We start from the raw sequence: 17,312 nt of genomic DNA, 5'->3' as shown, positions 1-17,312 counted from the left end.
ATGGTGAAGATTGGAATCAATGGGTGAGCTGTCTTTGTCTTCAGAACCACCTCACAGATGACAGGTTGTGTGACGTGCTGGGATGCGTGCGCTGGTGAGGTAGCTGATGGAGGCTGCTGTAGAGGTCAGAGGTCGCGAGGCGCGGGGGAGAACAGGGTTCTCTCCCATTCTACTTATTTATAGTTTAGTTGCCACACTGTTTCTCTACATCTCTTGTCTCTCGCTTTCTCCTCTCTCCCATCTCTATCTCCCCCTTTCTCTCTCTCCCCGGCCTCTCGCTCTCTCCCATCTCTCTCTCCCCATCATCTCTCTCTTGCTCTCTTCCCATCTCTCTCTCTCCCTCTCTTGCTCTCTCCCCATCTCTCTCTCTCCCACCCTCTCTCTCCCCACCCTCTCTCCGCACCCTCTCTCTCCACACCCTCTCTCTCTCCCCACCCTCTCTCCCCCCCCCCCCACACTCTCCCTCCCTCTCCTCCCCCCCTCCCCCCTCCCCACACACACTCTCTCTCTCTCACTCACTCACTCAGCTGTCACATTCCTCTATTCTCTCCATCTATTATTAACCGTCTAACCTTTCCAACAAAGTGTGAGGATTACAGACAGACAGACAGACAGACAGAGAGACAGTTGGTTGGTCAGCGGGGGGGAACTCCTGCACCAATCGTGTCCCAGTGACCTCTATTTAGCCAATGGGGGGTGAGCTGGGGGAGGATTAGCTCGCTGTGATAGGTTGTCTCCCAACACCGGCCTGGACAACTGGACCCAGAACAATCTGACTGAAACATGAACCGCTGCAGAGGGATGTTCCACTGACGTGTTACTGACCGCGGGGGAGGCTGGGGGAGGCTGGGGGAGGCCAGGGGGAGGCAGGGGGAGGCAGGGGAGGCCAGGGGAGGCTGGGGGAGGCCAGGGGAGGCCAGGGGAGGCAGGGGGAGGCAGGGGGGAGGCTGGGGGAGGCAGGGGGAGGGGGAGGCCGGGGGAGGCTGGGGGAGGATGAAATCAAAGGACCGGCTCACTGTCACGTGTTTGACACCATTCATCATTCCATCCGTTATGTCATACATTATATCCATTATGTCATGCATTATATCAAATGATACAGTACATCCCAATTAACAGTATATTTCAGTAGTCTAATTTGCCGTGTTGCGGTCTAGTAGCAGTCGAACTTTAATTATACAGCACAAGTCATACATTTAATGCAACTCAAAAGTGCTGAACAAACAATAGTAAATAAAACCAGCACTAGGAGTAAAAGTGCAACTTGAGATGAACACTAGATAAAAACCAGGCTAAGACGTTGTGCTTTAAGCTTTCTTTTAAAGATATCCACACTCTCTCTCTGCCACCCTCAAGTATCGACAGCTGCTGACTATTGAAGTCTCGTGCATCCACAGATCATCGACAGAGCTAGCACTAACGATCTCCTAGGCTGTCAGGGCTCTGCTCCAGTCCAATACCAACCTCCGTTACCAGACATTATTCAGGCCCCTGAACGGAAGAGTGACTCATGGATTCTACTGAAAACACCCAGACTCATTGTGTTGTGTAGCTTCTCCTGTAGGCCTCAGCCAGGGGAGGCTTGGGGAGGTAGAACACCAGGGGAGGCTGGGGGAGGTAGAACACCAGGGGAGGCTGGGGGAGGTAGAACACCAGGGGGAGGCTGGTGGAGGTAGAACACCAGGGGAGGCTGGGGGAGGTAGAACACCAGGGGAGGCTGGGGGAGGTAGAACACCAGGGGAGGCTGGTGGAGGTAGAACACCAGGGGGAGGCTGGGGGAGGTAGAACACCAGGGGAGGCTGGGGGAGGTAGAACACCAGGGGAGGCTGGTGGAGGTAGAACACCAGGGGGAGGCTGGGGGAGGTAGAACACCAGGGGAGGCTGGGGGAGGTAGAACACCAGGGGAGGCTGGGGGAGGTAGAACACCAGGGGAGGCTGGGGGAGGTAGAACACCAGGGGGAGGCTGGGGAAGGTAGAACACCAGGGGAGGCTGGTGGAGGTAGAACACCAGGGGGAGGCTGGGGGAGGTAGAACACCAGGGGAGGCTGGGGGAGGTAGAAATCGGAGGACGGAGGCTCATTGTGACTAATGGAATGAGGAACTAGAGTTCTTGGAGTCATTTGAAACATTTTCACAAAGTTTGATTTCGAACTGTCCTTGAGCACTGACCGGTCCAGTCCTGTCCTCCCACATGAGTCTCTTGTCGCAAGGCGTGTGTGGTGTGTGGTGTGTGTGGTGTGTGTGGTGTGTGTGCGTGTGTGTGTGGTGCGTGTGTGTGGTGTGCGTATGTGTGGTGTGTGCGTGTGTGCGTGCGCGCGTGTGTTGTGTGTGGTGTGTGCGTGTGTGTCTGCGTGCGTGTGAGTGCCACATTAATCTCCATATTAGGCGTAAACAAAGGCTTTGGGGCGTCACACCTCCAGTATTGTTATCAGTCAAGGTTGTGTGGCCATGTAGGGCTGTGTCCTCTGGTGTGTGTCTGTCCAGAGGTGCTGCCACCTGCTGGCGAAGAGAGGGAGTCTAGTTAACACTAGAGCAGCCGTGCCTATTTCACCTACTCTTAGAGCCGCCTCTTAAGACCTTAGTCTTTAGAATGGGAAGCTGCTTCTTACACACAACGACCACTAGTTGGCGCGTCTTGTAAATTAGCCTGCCTCCTACACAGAAAAACTGCAAGACAGCTTCATACTAGCTTATCCTGATGTGATTTTGAAAATGTAAGGATACTGGGTGGTAGAACGCACATATCTAGGAAAAGTCATGAAAGGAGGGTGCTGAAATTTGATCAGTGCAAAGATAGACTTTTATTTTCTACTCACTTGGTCAAATAACCCCATCCACGGCTGTTCTAGTGTTAAATGACCCCACCCATGGCTGTCCTAGTGTTAAATGACCCCACCCATGGCTGTTCTAGTGTTAAATGACCCCACCCATGGCTGTTCTAGTGTTAAATTACCCCACCCATGGCTGTTCTAGTGTTAAATGACCCCACCCATGGCTGTTCTAGTGTTAAATGACCCCACCCATGGCTGTTCTAGTGTTAAATTACCCCACCCATGGCTGTTCTAGTGTTAGCTGACCCCACCCATGGCTGTTATAGTGTTAAATGACCCCATCCATGGCTGTTCTAGTGTTAAATGACCCCACCCATGGCTGTTCTAGTGTTAAATGACCCCACCCATGGCTGTTCTAGTGTTAAATGACCCCACCCATGGCTGTTCTAGTGTTAAATGACCCCACCCATGGCTGTTCTAGTGTTAAATGACCCCACCCATGGCTGTTCTGGTGTTAACTGTGTTGCTGTATGTTTCGGGGTCTCAGGTTCGGGCGTATCGGGCGTCTGGTCACCCGGGCCGCCGCCAAGAACGGGAAGGTGGAGGTGGTCGCCATCAACGACCCCTTCATAGACCTGGACTACATGGTACACACACACACACACACACACACACACACACACACACACATACCATCAACAACCCCTTCATAGACCTGGACTACATGGTACACACACACACACACACCATCAACGACCCCTTCATAGACCTGGACTACATGGTACACACACACACACACACACACACACACACACACACACACACACACACCATCAACGACCCCTTCATAGACCTGGACTACATGGTGAGGACACACACACACACACACACATATCCAGAGTGAGGGGGTTGGATACTATACACACACACACACACACACACACACACACACACACACACACACACACATCTACAGGAAGACCTTTAGGGCTTGTGTGGTTTCACACACCCAGATGAAGCCTATACACATTATCAGTCATTCTATTGGTTGGTGGCTTCACTGACTCCGCCCCCCCCTCTCCCATTGGTCCCCAGGTGTACATGTTCAAGTATGACTCCACCCACGGCGTGTGGAAGGACAGCGAGGTGAAGGCGGAGGGCGGGAAGCTCATCATCGGCAGCCTGTCAATCACAGTCTACCACGAGTGAGTGCTTGTCTCTGATTGGCTGGAACTTTAGAACCTTAGAACCAGTGTTTATAAGCCTAACGATGGCAGTGTTTAAGGTCTAACTCTAAACTCTCCCCACTCTCTCTTCCTGTCTCACCCCCCTCCTCTCTCTCTCTCTCTCTCCCTCCCTGTCTCACCCTCCTCTCTCTCTCTCTCTCCCTCCCTGTCTCACCCTCCTCTCTCTCTCTCTCTCTCTCTCACCCTAACCTCTCTCCCTCCTCCCTCCATGTCTAACCCCCCTTTCCCTTTCTCTCCCCACCCCACCCCCCCATCTCTCTCCCTCTCCCTCCCTGTCTCCCCCTCTCTCCCTCCTCCCTCCCTGTCTCATCCTAACCTCCCTCCCCCTCCCTCCCTCCCCCCCAGGAGGGACCCTGCAGCCATCAAGTGGGGGGAGGCGGGAGCTGACTATGTGGTGGAGTCCACCGGTGTGTTCACCACCATCGAGAAGGCCACTGTAAGTTCCTGTGTGTGTGTGTGTGTGTGTGTGTGTGTGTGTGTGTGTGTGTGCTGGGAATGATGACTCATTATTCTAGTGTTTGTGTGGGAAAATCAATGTATACAAACTGACGTATGACTTCACCAGGGAGGACAGGAGGCTCCTTGTAATACATGGAGCCTATCCTCCGATTTCTACCTCTCCCAGCCCCCCCCCCCTCCTGAACGACTGGCGTGTTAGTGACTCCTCCTGAACCCTAACCTCTGACCTTTGACCTTCCCTGACCTCTCTGCAGCTCCACATGAGCGGCGGGGCCAAGCGGGTGATCATCTCCGCCCCCAGCGCAGACGCCCCCATGTTCGTGATGGGCGTGAACCACGACAAGTACGACCCCGCCATGAAGGTGGTCAGGTAAGCCCCGCCCCCTTTCCCTCCTCAAACCTCCAATCGAAAGGTTTGACACAACCTTGACTTCAGGGGGGTATTTCATCAACGTCACTAAAGGAAAAATCCAGGCTTATTAGGATAAAAATAAGACTTAAATCCAGGCTTATATATCTTTTTTTTTTAAGTGTTATTTTTAGCATTGTTCAGCTCTCCCTCTAGTTAGCTGAATGGTGAATCTTCTGCTTGCTCCGGCAGTACGGGTGAAATGATGAGACTGACACAATTCGGTTTGATTTCCTTCTTCCTCTATTAAACAGATTGTAAAACTGACAAAACACAAAACAGTTGTGTTACATATAAAACAGTTACATATAAACCAAACAGTGAACGAACTAACAGAAAGGATTTAACAAACTACACAATCATTCAGAGCTCAACTTACCAACTCCCATCTCTCTCTATAACTGACCTTTCGTTTCCCGTCACCCAGAACACACTCATTAAGCCCGCCCCCATTTCTATCTAACCAATCACTCCACTCATGCATACTTTTAACCAATCACAATCAACAAATAAAATAACCCCCAAATGAACCCTCCCATGGATTAGCCAAACACCTCCCACTTGGTCCATTGGTCCTTTATAACTAAATGGACCACAACTTTCCCTCTCTTCAATACAGTCATTTTTACTGCTCCTCCACGGGAAACAGCACGACCACCCGCCTGACGTCTCGGTCGAGCGTTGGGAAGAGATCGCGGCCTTCGCTCCTTCTTCGTCCTGAAGCCCCCACTCCTAGAGCAGGCTGGCTTAGGCAAGCCCTCACTCTTACGTCCCGAACCAACCCCTTTTCGTCTGGCCTCGCTTCCACCACCCGCCCCAGGCGGAATTGCCCCCTTAGGGCATTTTGGTCAGCCAACCAGACCACGTCTCCCACGGCCACATTTCGGGCTTCTCTGTGCCACTTGGTGCGGATGAGAAGTCCGGGCCCAGCTAGTTGACTCCACTGTCGCCAAAACCGTCCCACTTCTTCCTGGACGCCGAGGCTAACTCCGCTTCTTGTCTCCCTCAGGCGAGTAGCCTCCCACTTTGCGTCTTCTGGAGCCCTCCTGCAAAACAACCACTGCCTAACAGCTCGCCGGACCCACCCAACTACCCGAATGAGCCTGCCTATTTCACTGAAGCGTTCTGGCTCAATCAGGTCCATGAGAGCAGCGCCCCAAAGCCTCTCCCTCTCATGCTCGAGGTCCCTGGAACTCCCAACCGGTGTGGATGTCCCCTTCGCATTTGCTTCCTCCTCAATGGCGCATTTCGGGTCCAGCCCCTTCCTCGCCTGAGCGCGTGTTACAGTTGCAGTGAACGCTTTCCGTTGCAGCATGCTCACGCTGTCTCGAGCACTTACAGCCACTCCCCTGGATGTTTCTTCGCTCAGCTGATCAGCCAGCACCAACACCTCTGACTCTGGCTCCACATTGGCCCTCGTTTCTGCAGGCTGGCCCTCTTTGCTCCTCCCACTTTGACCCGACTGGATCCGTGGTTCCGGAGCGAAACCTCCAGCGTTGAGCGTCCTCTCGATTGAGATTGAGATTGAGATAACGTTTATTGCCACTATGCGTTACACATATAGGAATTTGCTTCGTCACCACAGCAAGTGCGTTTATACTTTTTTCACATATCAAAAAACAGGACAACACAACAACAACACAGGACAGACAACAGTGCATTGGATAGTGCGGTATAAAGTAAAGTGCAGTGCAGAGTTTTTTTTTTACAGAGTCCAGTTCAGTCCTGGGCAGACTTGGGGGCGGGGGGGGGGGGGGGAAGCCAGAGTCATTTAACAGCCTGGCGGCTGAGGGGTAGAAGCTGAGCCTGTGGCGGGCCTTAAGTGCCTTAGGCAGCCGCAACCTTCTTCCAGAGGGAAGCAGGGTGAGGAGGCCGTGGCCGGGGTGGAAGGGGTCAGCCATGATCTTCCTTGCCCTCCTCAGAGCCCTGGTGTCATGCAGGGAGTTGAGGGAGGGCAAGGGACAGCCGATCACCCTCTCTGCTGAACGTCGCACCCGCTGCAACTTGGCCTTGTCCTTGGTCGTTGCAGCAGGGAACCAGGTGATGATGGAGTGGGTGAGGATGGATTCTATGATGGCCGTGTAGAACTGGACCATCATGGACCTCGGCAGCCTGAGTTTCCTCAGCTGCCGGAGGAAGAACATCCTCTTCTGGGCCTTCTTTGTGAGGACCTCGGTGTTCTGCTCCCACTTTAGGTCCCGGGAGATGGTCATGCCTAGAAAGCGGCATGACTCCACGGAGGCCACCGGGGTACCTCCCAGCGTGATGGGAGGGGGCAGGGCTGCTTTCCTTCGGAAGTCCACCACCATCTCCACTGTTTTTAGAGCATTTAGCTCCAGATTGTTTAAGCTGCACCATCTCTGCAGCCCCTCGATCTCACCCCTGTAGGCAGATTCGTCCCCCCCGGAGATGAGGCCCACCAGGGTGGTGTCGTCTGCAAACTTCAGGAGCTTGACCGAGGGGTGGCGGGAGACACAGCTGTTGGTGTAGAGGGAGAATAGTGCTGGAGACAGGACGCAGCCCTGCGGGGAGCCCGTGCTGGTGGTCCTGGAGCTGGAAATGCTCTTCCCCAGCTTCACCCGCTGAGACCTGTCAGTCAGGAAGTCCGTGATCCACCTGCAGGTGGAGACCGGCACCTGCAGCAGGGATAGCTGGTGCTCCAGGATGTGTGGGAGGATCGTGTTGAAGGCCGAGCTGAAGTCCACGAACAGGATCCTGGCGTAGTTGCCTGCAGTGTCTAGGTGTTCTAGTACGTAGTGCAGAGCCATGTTCACGGCGTCCTCCGTGGATCTATTGGCTCTGTACGCGAACTGCAGGGGGTCCAGCACAGGATCCGTGATGAGCTTCAGGTAGGCCAGGACAAGGCGCTCCAGGACCTTCATGACGACGGAGGTCAGAGCGACGGGTCTGTAGTCGTTGAGGCCTGTGACCTTGGCCTTCTTGGGGACGGGGATGATGGTTGATGCCTTGAAGCACGCTGGGACGTGACACAGCTCCAGCGAGGCGTTGAAGATGTTGGTGAACACCGGGGCCAGCTGGTCGGCGCAGTGCTTCAAGACAGAGGGAGAGACGGAATCCGGACCAGCTGCCTTCCGGGGATTCTGCCTCTTGAACAGTCTGTTTACCTCTCGCACTGTGACAGAGAGAGGGGGTGGGGAAGGGGGGGTGGGGGTGGGCGGGGCGGGTGAGGAGGGGGGAGGGAGGGGGGGGGGAGGGGGGAGGGTGGGGGTAGCAGGAGGGACATTGGCCCCCCTGGGGGACGGGGGTGGTGGTTGTAGCCGGGGGGTGTGGAGGGAGAGGGCGGGGGTGGGCGGGAACCTCTCTTTCTCAAACCTACAATAGAACTCGTTCAGCTCGTTAGCGAGGGGGAGGTTGTCGGACATCAGCGGGGACCTGGGTTTGTAGTTGGTGATGGTCTTTAGGCCTTTCCAGACGGAGGCGGAATCCCCCTCAGAGAGCTGTTTCTGCAGCTTCTCCGAAAAGCGATGCTTCGCCTCCTTCACCGCTTTGGCGAACCTGTACTTGGCCTGCTTGACCCGGTCCACGTCCCCACTGCGCCTAGCCACCTCCTTCTCTGACCTCAGACGCCTGAGTTGGGATGAAAACCAGGGCTTGTCGTTGTTGAAGGACTTCCTGGAGCGGAGGGGGACACACACCTCCTCGCCAAGGCTGATAAATGATGTAACAGTGTCTGTGTATACATCCAGATTGTTACCAGCCTCTGGCCAGCCTCTGGCCCCGCCCACTCCACCAAGTCCTGGTCATTCCCTCCGTGATGCTCCTCAGCTCTCTCCTGTCGCCATGAGACGCTAGAATGTCATCTACATAGGTGTCCTCCTCAAGCGCTCTCCGCTCTTCTTTTAGGTGGGCGACCTCTGGCAGCCTTGCCGTCTTCCTCATGGCCAGCTGGGCGATGCATCCGGCTGGCTTGTCCCCGATGTAGACGCGGGTAATTGCGTAGGTTTTGATCTTCTTTTCCTCTGCGAGAGTCATCTCTTTCCCGCCCGGCTGACAATTTCCGCAGCGACACCCTCCGCAGCGACACCCTCCGCACTTTGGCTCGCACGCGGCGCTGATGCTATCCCAGCTCCACCACTCGAGGACCTCTTTGCTGCTTGCAGCTGTTCTCCCGGTCTTTTCATGACCTTGCGGCTTCTGGTCTCCATCCTCTTCTTTTGCGCTGGGCGTCTTGCAGGGGATCTCCTCAAATCTTACTGCCTCCGTTTTCAGAGAACGTGCAAAGTGCGTCTGGGAGTTGTGTGCGGATCTTTCCCAACTTTCAAACAGGTCTGGGTGCGTTCCTCCCACGGTCTTCCCCAGAGGCCCGTCCCACAGCACTAAGTCTCCCGTCCCTCTTCTCCACCGTGGAGCGAGTCGTCCCTCTCGGTGGCTGATCAAGAGCTCGATTTCCTTAGGTCGGACCAGCTCTTTCTTCTCGACCCCAGGGAAGAACTTACACAGTCGCTCTGGACTGATGACCTTGTCTGCACGAGCGATTGTGTCGAGCCCGTAGCATACCATCTCGTGGGGACTCCATCTGTTGTTGCTCCACGCCCTGACCTTTAGCAGGTATTTGTTAGTCTTGACCCTGACCTTCATTCCACCGACCCCCTGCACAGTCAGTAGGGATGCTCCGATTTATCGGCCACCGATTTAAATCGGCCGATTTCACTCCAAATGACTCGATCGGTGATCGGCAAAAATGGCCGATCGCAAAAACCGATCTTTCTTTTTTTTTTTTTTTTTTCCTGGGGAAGACAGATAACTGAACAGAAAACATAGGAGGATGTAACAGTATGTAAACCATGAAGGCCACGTTTATGATGTCTTTTATACAGCCATATCACTGACTTGGGCTTCAGGCCCTAACTGGGTGATAGGCCAGACTTTTACTATGCCATAAAAATGGGTCTGCGTTTGCTTGGTGCCTAATGGATCAAAACTTTTGTCTAAAAAGCAAAAAATATGTAGGCTATCCAGTCAGTAGGCCTACAGTTATGTATTTTTTTAAAAATCGGTATCGGTATCGGTATCGGTTGATCTTGAGGAAAAATATCGGTGATCGGTATCGGCCCCAAAAATCCAGATCGGAGCATCCCTAACAGTCAGTGTTACTTGCCTCCGCTCCAGTTGGAGCCGATCGGCGGCCCGGTTGGTGATATAATTTGTGTCGGAGGCGAGGTCTATGAGGGTTCCCAGGGCATTTCCTGCTTCTGTTTTGACTATCAATGTCATCATTAGTACTGGATGTTCCTCTGGCCCATTCTCCGCGAAGAGACCCCCGCCTTCTGCGCCCGTGCTCAGCGTCATCGAAGCCTTACTGGTGAATGCGTTCACCCTCCTTTCCTGTTCAGGGTTGAGTCCCAAAGAGTCCAGGACTTCCCGTTGCTCATCAGAGAACCCTGGCCCTGTCTTCTTTCCCTCATTCCACTTGGGACACAGAAGGTAGTGATGACTCGCCCCTTCTTCATTCTGCTTGCACATTCTGCACAGGTACCGGTTACTACACTCCCTGTCGGCGCTGTGCATGCCCAAACATTTCTGACAGGCTTTGCTTTGCCTTGCTATGGCTCGTTTCTCTGCCAGACTGACACTCTTGAACTTTTGGCAGAAGAATATTTTGCCACCGTGCTGATCGCTTCCACAGATGTCACACTCTTCTCTTCTTTCCGAGTTTCTGCCCGTGACTCTGGTTTCACCTCGATGTTCTTCCTCTTCTTCATCTACCGGTGAGTCTTTCTCCGTGGCCCTCGTGAATGCCCTCTTCTCCCATCTGACTGGCCTCTCCGGTGTTCCCCCAGAGGTTTCTGTGGAGCCTCGGATTCGCGCCATCCTTTCGAGGATTACTTCCTGCCTTTTCAGAAACAGAAGAAGAGCATCGAATTGCTTGTCTGGGGTGACTTGGTTTTCGGGTTCGGTTACAAAGGTAAACCAGCCTTCCTGCACGCGATCTGGCAGTTTGCTCTCGATGGCCTTAATTACAAGTGGGTTCTTCATAGCGCCCACTTCTCCTAAGTCAGTCAGGTCCATGAGGGCTCTTTCCACTGCCTGAATAAGGTCGATCGCTTTCCTCGGCTGGTTTCCTTTTACCGCTGGTATTCTTTCCAATTCCTCAATAATTTGCAGCGCGATGGTTGCCTTGTCTCCAAACCGATTCTCCAAGGCTTTGAATACGTCCTCCGCTGAGCGGTAGCTCGAGAGTTTTAGCTCCTCGAAAACCCTTCGGTCTATGCTCTCGAGGAGGTGGAGTTTCTTCACCTCTGGTGATCCCGATGGGTCTCCCTGCTGCTGCAGGCTTTCCCAATCTTTCCGCCAGCGATGAAAATCTCTCATACACCCGCTGAACACGGGCAGCCTTGTTGGAGGGAGTTTGATCTTGGGGATGGCTCCAGTGCGGTTGCCTCCATATGTGGCGCTCTCCAGCCCTGCCTTCCGGTCCTGTTCCCATGCTTCCCGCTGAGCCTCCAGTAGTTTGGCGCGCTCTTGAGCGGCTATTTCTGCTGCCTTCCACTCAATCACGGCCGCCTTCTGCCTTGCCTCAGCGATCTCTTCTTCGGCCCCCAATTTCACCTTCGCTGTCTCCTTCTCAAACTCGGCCACGCTATCAGCTGACTTCAGTCTTGCCTCAGCGGCTTTCCTTTCCAGCTTGGCAATAGCTTCTTTATTTTCTCTATTTGTCGCTCGATCTTTGGCCTCTTCTTCGGCGAGAGCGTCGGCCCTTTTCCTCTCATCTTCGGCGAGAGCGTCGACCCTTTTCCTCTCATCTTCGGCGAGAGCGTCGGCCCTTTTCCTCTCATCTTCGGCGAGGGCGTCGGCCCTTTTCCTCTCATCTTCGGCGAGAGCGTCGGCCCTTTCTCTATTCGTCGCTCGATCTTTGGCCTCTTCTTCGGCGAGAACGTCGGCCCTTTTCCTCTCATCTTCGGCGAGAGCGTCGGTGGCCATTTGCTTTGCTGCGGCGGCCTTGTCGGCCATTTTGTCAGTATTCTCCTTCTCAACTCTTCCAAATTCAGTCACAAACGTTTCCCAAAGTTCATCCCTTTTGTCCTCCAGCTCCTCTAGTGACTTTCTCGTGTTGCACGCCTCAACTACAGGGATCCACTCCCCCCAGCTTGATAGCAGACTTCGCGCTTTGATGATGAGGTTCTCTGTGAGTGTGCTTCGTTCTTTACAAACGTCGTGGGTTGCCTCTTCTAGACTGATCCTCTTCGCGCCTTCGTGACTCCTTTCTGCTCGTCTAATTGTGGATGAAAGTTCGACCCCCGCGAACCTTGTCCACATGTTGGCCTTTAAGACGTGACCGACCTGTTCAACCTTCCGAGCTCTCTCCTCAGCGGCATTGGTGATGTCTTGAAGAAGCTGACTGTTACCTGTCTCAGGTTCCTGACTTGCTTTGGCCTGCAAACCTTCCTCATAATTGTCGTCTGCAGAGTTTAGGTCTTTCGCGTTTGACAGGAGCGCTATCCACTCGCGTTTCATGTCATCTTCGCCCATCAATGCCACTGACCTGATGATGTGGCGGTATCCTCTCTCAAAAGTGACTGCCAACTTTTCCCTTTCGGTCCTTAGTGCCTCCATTCTGCCTGTGACTCAGAAATAACTTGTGTGTACCTGTTTCGTCTTTCTATCTTATATCTTCAGCCCTCTCTGACTCCCTGAGCTGATTTGCGCTGGTCCCTGCACTTCCTTAACTAGTCTTCGGCAGCGGAACCAGGTTCACCGTGGGGTCATCCCAGGGATACTGCTAAAAATAAAATAATAAAGTGGGAGAGGATTTTCCTCCCCCCGACGACTTAATACCCAGGTACACACAAACCTATTTTAATGCAAACAGTCAATAGAGTCACAGAGAAGAGTGCTGGGTGTGGGTAGCTCTCTGGGTAGCTGCTATTAGCTCGCAATTCCTTTCTTGGTGGGTCTTGTAGGTTAGCCTAGCTGGCTGTGGATTCTTGCAGTTGGGTTAACCAGTTGAAGCTAGCCGTGGATTGTTTCACTCCTTGCCTGCCTAGCTAGCTGTAGCTTTGAGTGCTATAAGCTCTACCGCGTGCCTGCTGCGCTATTTCGACAGCAGGGCTAACGCTAGCTTAGTTGGCTAATGCTACGCTAGCTAGCAAGTGGCTAATTAGCTACAGTCGCGGGCGCCACGGCTCCGTTTCCGGCCTAGTTAGCTGTAGCCTTGAGTGCTATAAGCTCTACCGCGTGCCTGCTGCGCTATTGCGACAACAAGGGCTAACGCTAGCTTAGTTTGCTAATGCTACGCTGGCTAGCAAGTGGCTAGTTAGCTACAGTTTCGGGCGCCGCGGCTCCGTTGCCGGCTGGCGGCTGCATCACTAACCTGACCAGGCTTTAGCTTGCTCTTATCTCCGGTGAATGGATCCTTGTCCTCCCGGAGCTTCTGTTGCGTCCAACCGTGCTTGTATTCCTTAGCTAACTGACGGTCCGTCCTCCTGCGGTCGTCAGCGGGTGTTTTACAATTGTTCAGCTCTCCCTCTAGTTAGCTGAATGGTGAATCTTCTGCTTGCTCCGGCAGTACGGGTGAAATGATGAGACTGACACAATTCGGTTTGATTTCCTTCTTCCTCTATTAAACAGATTGTAAAACTGACAAAACACAAAACAGTTGTGTTACATATAAAACAGTTACATATAAACCAAACAGTGAACGAACTAACAGAAAGGATTTAACAAACTACACAATCATTCAGAGCTCAACTTACCAACTCCCATCTCTCTCTATAACTGACCTTTCGTTTCCCGTCACCCAGAACACACTCATTAAGCCCGCCCCCATTTCTATCTAACCAATCACTCCACTCATGCATACTTTTAACCAATCACAATCAACAAATAAAATAACCCCCAAATGAACCCTCCCATGGATTAGCCAAACAAGCATAATAAACCTGGATTTTCCTTTAGCGACGTTGATGGGATACCCCCCTGATATAATGTTGTTTGATGTATATTTACAATGGCGTGTCTCCATAGCAACGCTTCCTGCACGACCAACTGCCTGGCTCCTCTGGCCAAGGTCATCAACGACAACTTCACCATCATCGAGGGGCTCATGGTGAGGAGGACCAGTGGGAAGTCGAGTTTCCTCACGTTACACAGGTGGAAGAGAGGAGAAGTCTTAGGCACCCCGTTCCTGACATTACAGCACAAGACAATAAGGCAACGTGACGTTAGAATTACAAGGTTATATCTACGTTTTTGTCAAAATTTAGTTTTTTCATAATCTGATCCATCAGGTGTTTATTAATGCCTGTGTGGTGTTATTTTTAAAATGTTGACATTTTTGAGCTAGTAATTCATAAAATACAAAGGTTCCATCTCACAAAACATAATGGAATGTAAAAACGTTGACGCTCAATATCTCTGAACTACCCTAAACAGAGATAGAACCTTATAATTCTAAGTTCACGACTAGGCATAATTCAAGATAAAAAGTGACAATAGTACAGGACACAAATGCCAAATAAGACCGGATACAATTAGCAGCACAAATAGTAAATAAAATACAGTTTCCTCCAGTGGGGAAGCTACTCTGCTAATGGAGCAAAGAACTACTAGACTACAGCTACTCTGAAATAAATGTGTAGTTTGTCAAACTAAAGCTATTTTGAAAAAGTAGTTCACTATGTAGAAGATTCATCCAACACAAGCCATTACTGCACCAACCTCCACTGCTAGCTAAGTAGACTAAAACCATCTCTCTGTCTTTCTCTCTCTCTCTGCCTCTCTCTCTCCCTCCCTCTCTCTCCCTCTCTCTCTCTCTCTCTCTCCCCCTCCCTCCCTCCCTTTCTCTCTCTCCCTCCCTCTCTCTCTCTCTCCCTCCCTCTCTCCCTCCCTCCCTCCCTCTCTCTCTCTCCCTCCCTCCCTCTCTCTCCCTCTCTCCCTCCCTCTCTCTCTCCCTCCCTCTCTCTCCCTCCCTCTCTTTCTCCCTCCCTCTCTCTCTCTCCCTCCCTCTCTCTCTCCCTCCCTCCCTCTCTCTCTCCCTCTCTCCCTTCCTCTCCATCTCTCTCTGCCTCCCTCTCCCTCCCTCTCCTCCCTCCCCCTCCTCCCTGTATCAGAGCACGGTCCATGCCATCACGGCGACCCAGAAGACGGTGGACGGCCCGTCTGGGAAGCTGTGGCGTGACGGCCGTGGCGCCAGCCAGAACATCATCCCCGCCTCCACCGGCGCCGCCAAGGCCGTGGGCAAGGTGGTCCCCGAGCTCAACGGGTAGGTACCACTAGAGATCAAAGGGTAGGTACCACTAGAGCTCAACGGGGAGGTACCACTAGAGATCAACGGGGTAGGTACCACTAGAGATCAACGGGGTAGGTACCACTGAGGCAAGGTTTGATCACTGTTGTTCCAGGCTTGTGTGCACTGTGCGCATTAGACTAGGGAGATGGTTGTGAGTCTAACCTGCACCCCTGTACCCCTACAGCAGTCTAACCTGACCTCTGTCCCCGCCCCCCCCCCCCCCCCCCCACAGGAAGCTGACTGGCATGGCATTCCGTGTCCCCACCCCAAACGTGTCGGTGGTTGACCTGACCGTCCGTCTGGAGAAGCCTGTGAGTATCCTGTCTGACCTCTGACCTCTGACCCCCCCCCACCCCACCCCCAGTATCCCATCTGACCTAACCCTAAGCCCTTGCAGCACCACTATGTAAACATTACAAGACAAATGAAACGACATATTTTGTAACAGTAGAGTAACTATCTTTGGTCGCCAACGACATTGTTAGAATTACGATGTTCCTCAGTGAATACGGCGTTTTAGCGTTGTTGTTCTTTTAGGGTTGTTTTATGAGGTGAATGTCCTCTGGTCTCCAGGCACCCTTCGACGCTATCAAGAAGGTGATCAAGGAGGCGGCCGAGGGACCCATGAAGGGGATTCTGGGATACACAGGGGACCAGGTGAGCCTCTCCCCACGCCACCACTCCTTTCTGTTCTCAGGAGAGGCTGGTGGAGGTAGAAATCGGAGGACGGGCTCATTGTAACGCATGGAATGAGGAATGGTATCAATGTTTGATGCTCTTCCTTGTTCCGTTCTGTGCGTTAATGAGCTCATCCTCCGATTTCTGCCTCCACCAGCTGGTGCAATGTCACAGCTCCGACACTAGAGGGCGTGTATGTATTGTAAAAATGTGTTTTCCAAGAGTCTCAAACTCCTCTTATCTGTCCCTCTGTCCTCCTCCAGGTGGTGTCCACGGACTTCAACGGAGACAACCGCTCCTCCATCTTTGATGCTGGCGCCAGCATCGCCCTCAACGACCACTTTGTCAAGCTGGTGTCATGGTGGGTGTCTGCGGGGTTCCTCTGCTCAGCTGAACGTCCTCTCAGAGTGATGAATGTGTGCTGACAGAGCCAGGCTGTTCTCTGTCCTGCTTTGCTGCTTTCCTGCTGCTGCGTCTAAGTATTCACTAATGAATTCTCTCTCTGTCCTTCTCCCCCTCCCTCTCTCTCTCTCCCCCTCCCTCCCTCCCTCTCTCTCCCTCCTTCTCCTTCCTATCTCTCTGTCCTCCTTTCTCACTCTCTCCTTCCTCTCTCTCTCCCTCCATCACTCCCTCTTTCCCTCCCTCCCTCCCTCCCCCCCTCCATCTCTCCCTCCCACCCTCCCTCCCTCCCTCCCTCCAGGTATGATAATGAGTTTGGCTACAGTAATCGTGTTGTGGACCTCATCCTGCACATGGCCAGCAAGGAGCAGTAAAGCCTTCGCCCCTGTCTGTCACGTGACCTACGACCTTTCACCTCTTCTGTCTCCTAACCACGCTGTCCCACCACCGCTCCACCAGAGGAGGGCGCTGTAGCCTTTTTATAATAAGAAGTCACTTCCTGTTTCTGTGGAATGTTTCTGTCTGCAGGGGCGCTTAGGTGGCGTAGCGGGTTAAGCGTTGACCATGTAACCGCAGGGTCCCCGGTTCGATTCCGGCCGGGGACATATCCTGGATGTCATCCCTTCTCTCTCTCTCACCCATCCTTCCTGTCTAAATCTTCACTGTAACTGTCAATAAAAATGAAAAATATGAGTGGGACTGCCCCACTCAGAAAAAATTACTTCCTGTTTCTGTAGAATGTTTCTGTCTGCTTTGCTGTGATTGACTGTATAGCTCTGTCTTTGGCTGTCTTTGGCTGTGGCTGCACCGTGGCTCATCTGCACTGTGATGTCAGACAATAAAAGTCCTCTGTTTGTGAGTTCGGGATCAAGCTTTGGTTTTATGGGGCCGGGGGGGGGCCCATTAAGTTAATTTCACTTAACTTTTAGATGAGTGGCTTAGGCTTAAGTCTAGTTGAAGTTCAATACATTTAGGGCCGGTTTCACAGACAAGGCTTAAGCCTAATCCTAGACTAAAAAACATCTTCAATGGAGATTTTACATTGAAAGTGTGATTTAGTCCAGGACTAGGTTTAAGCCTTGTCTCTGAAACCGGCCCAC

At 52.7% G+C, this 17,312-nt stretch overlaps 1 protein-coding gene across 1 annotated transcript; it reads left to right on the top strand.

Annotated features, from left to right (window-relative positions):
- Window positions 1–16,586, top strand: LOC308158349 (glyceraldehyde-3-phosphate dehydrogenase-like; the record flags this gene model as incomplete). Its single annotated transcript, XM_080531940.1, has 11 exons — window positions 1–23; window positions 3,319–3,418; window positions 3,867–3,976; window positions 4,364–4,454; window positions 4,732–4,847; window positions 13,872–13,953; window positions 14,957–15,108; window positions 15,368–15,446; window positions 15,709–15,792; window positions 16,077–16,174; window positions 16,514–16,586. The coding sequence occupies 11 exons, from the start codon at window positions 1–3 to the stop codon at window positions 16,584–16,586; spliced, it is 1,008 nt and encodes a 335-aa protein (XP_080388066.1).
- Window positions 16,587–17,312: the final 726 nt, after the last annotated feature.

This window comes from Nansenia antarctica (genome assembly GCF_963989245.1).
Source record: "Nansenia antarctica genome assembly, chromosome: 5".
Lineage (NCBI taxonomy): Eukaryota > Metazoa > Chordata > Actinopteri > Argentiniformes > Microstomatidae > Nansenia > Nansenia antarctica.
Note: the sequence above shows the minus strand (reverse complement) of the source record. Positions and strands in the feature narration are given on the sequence as shown.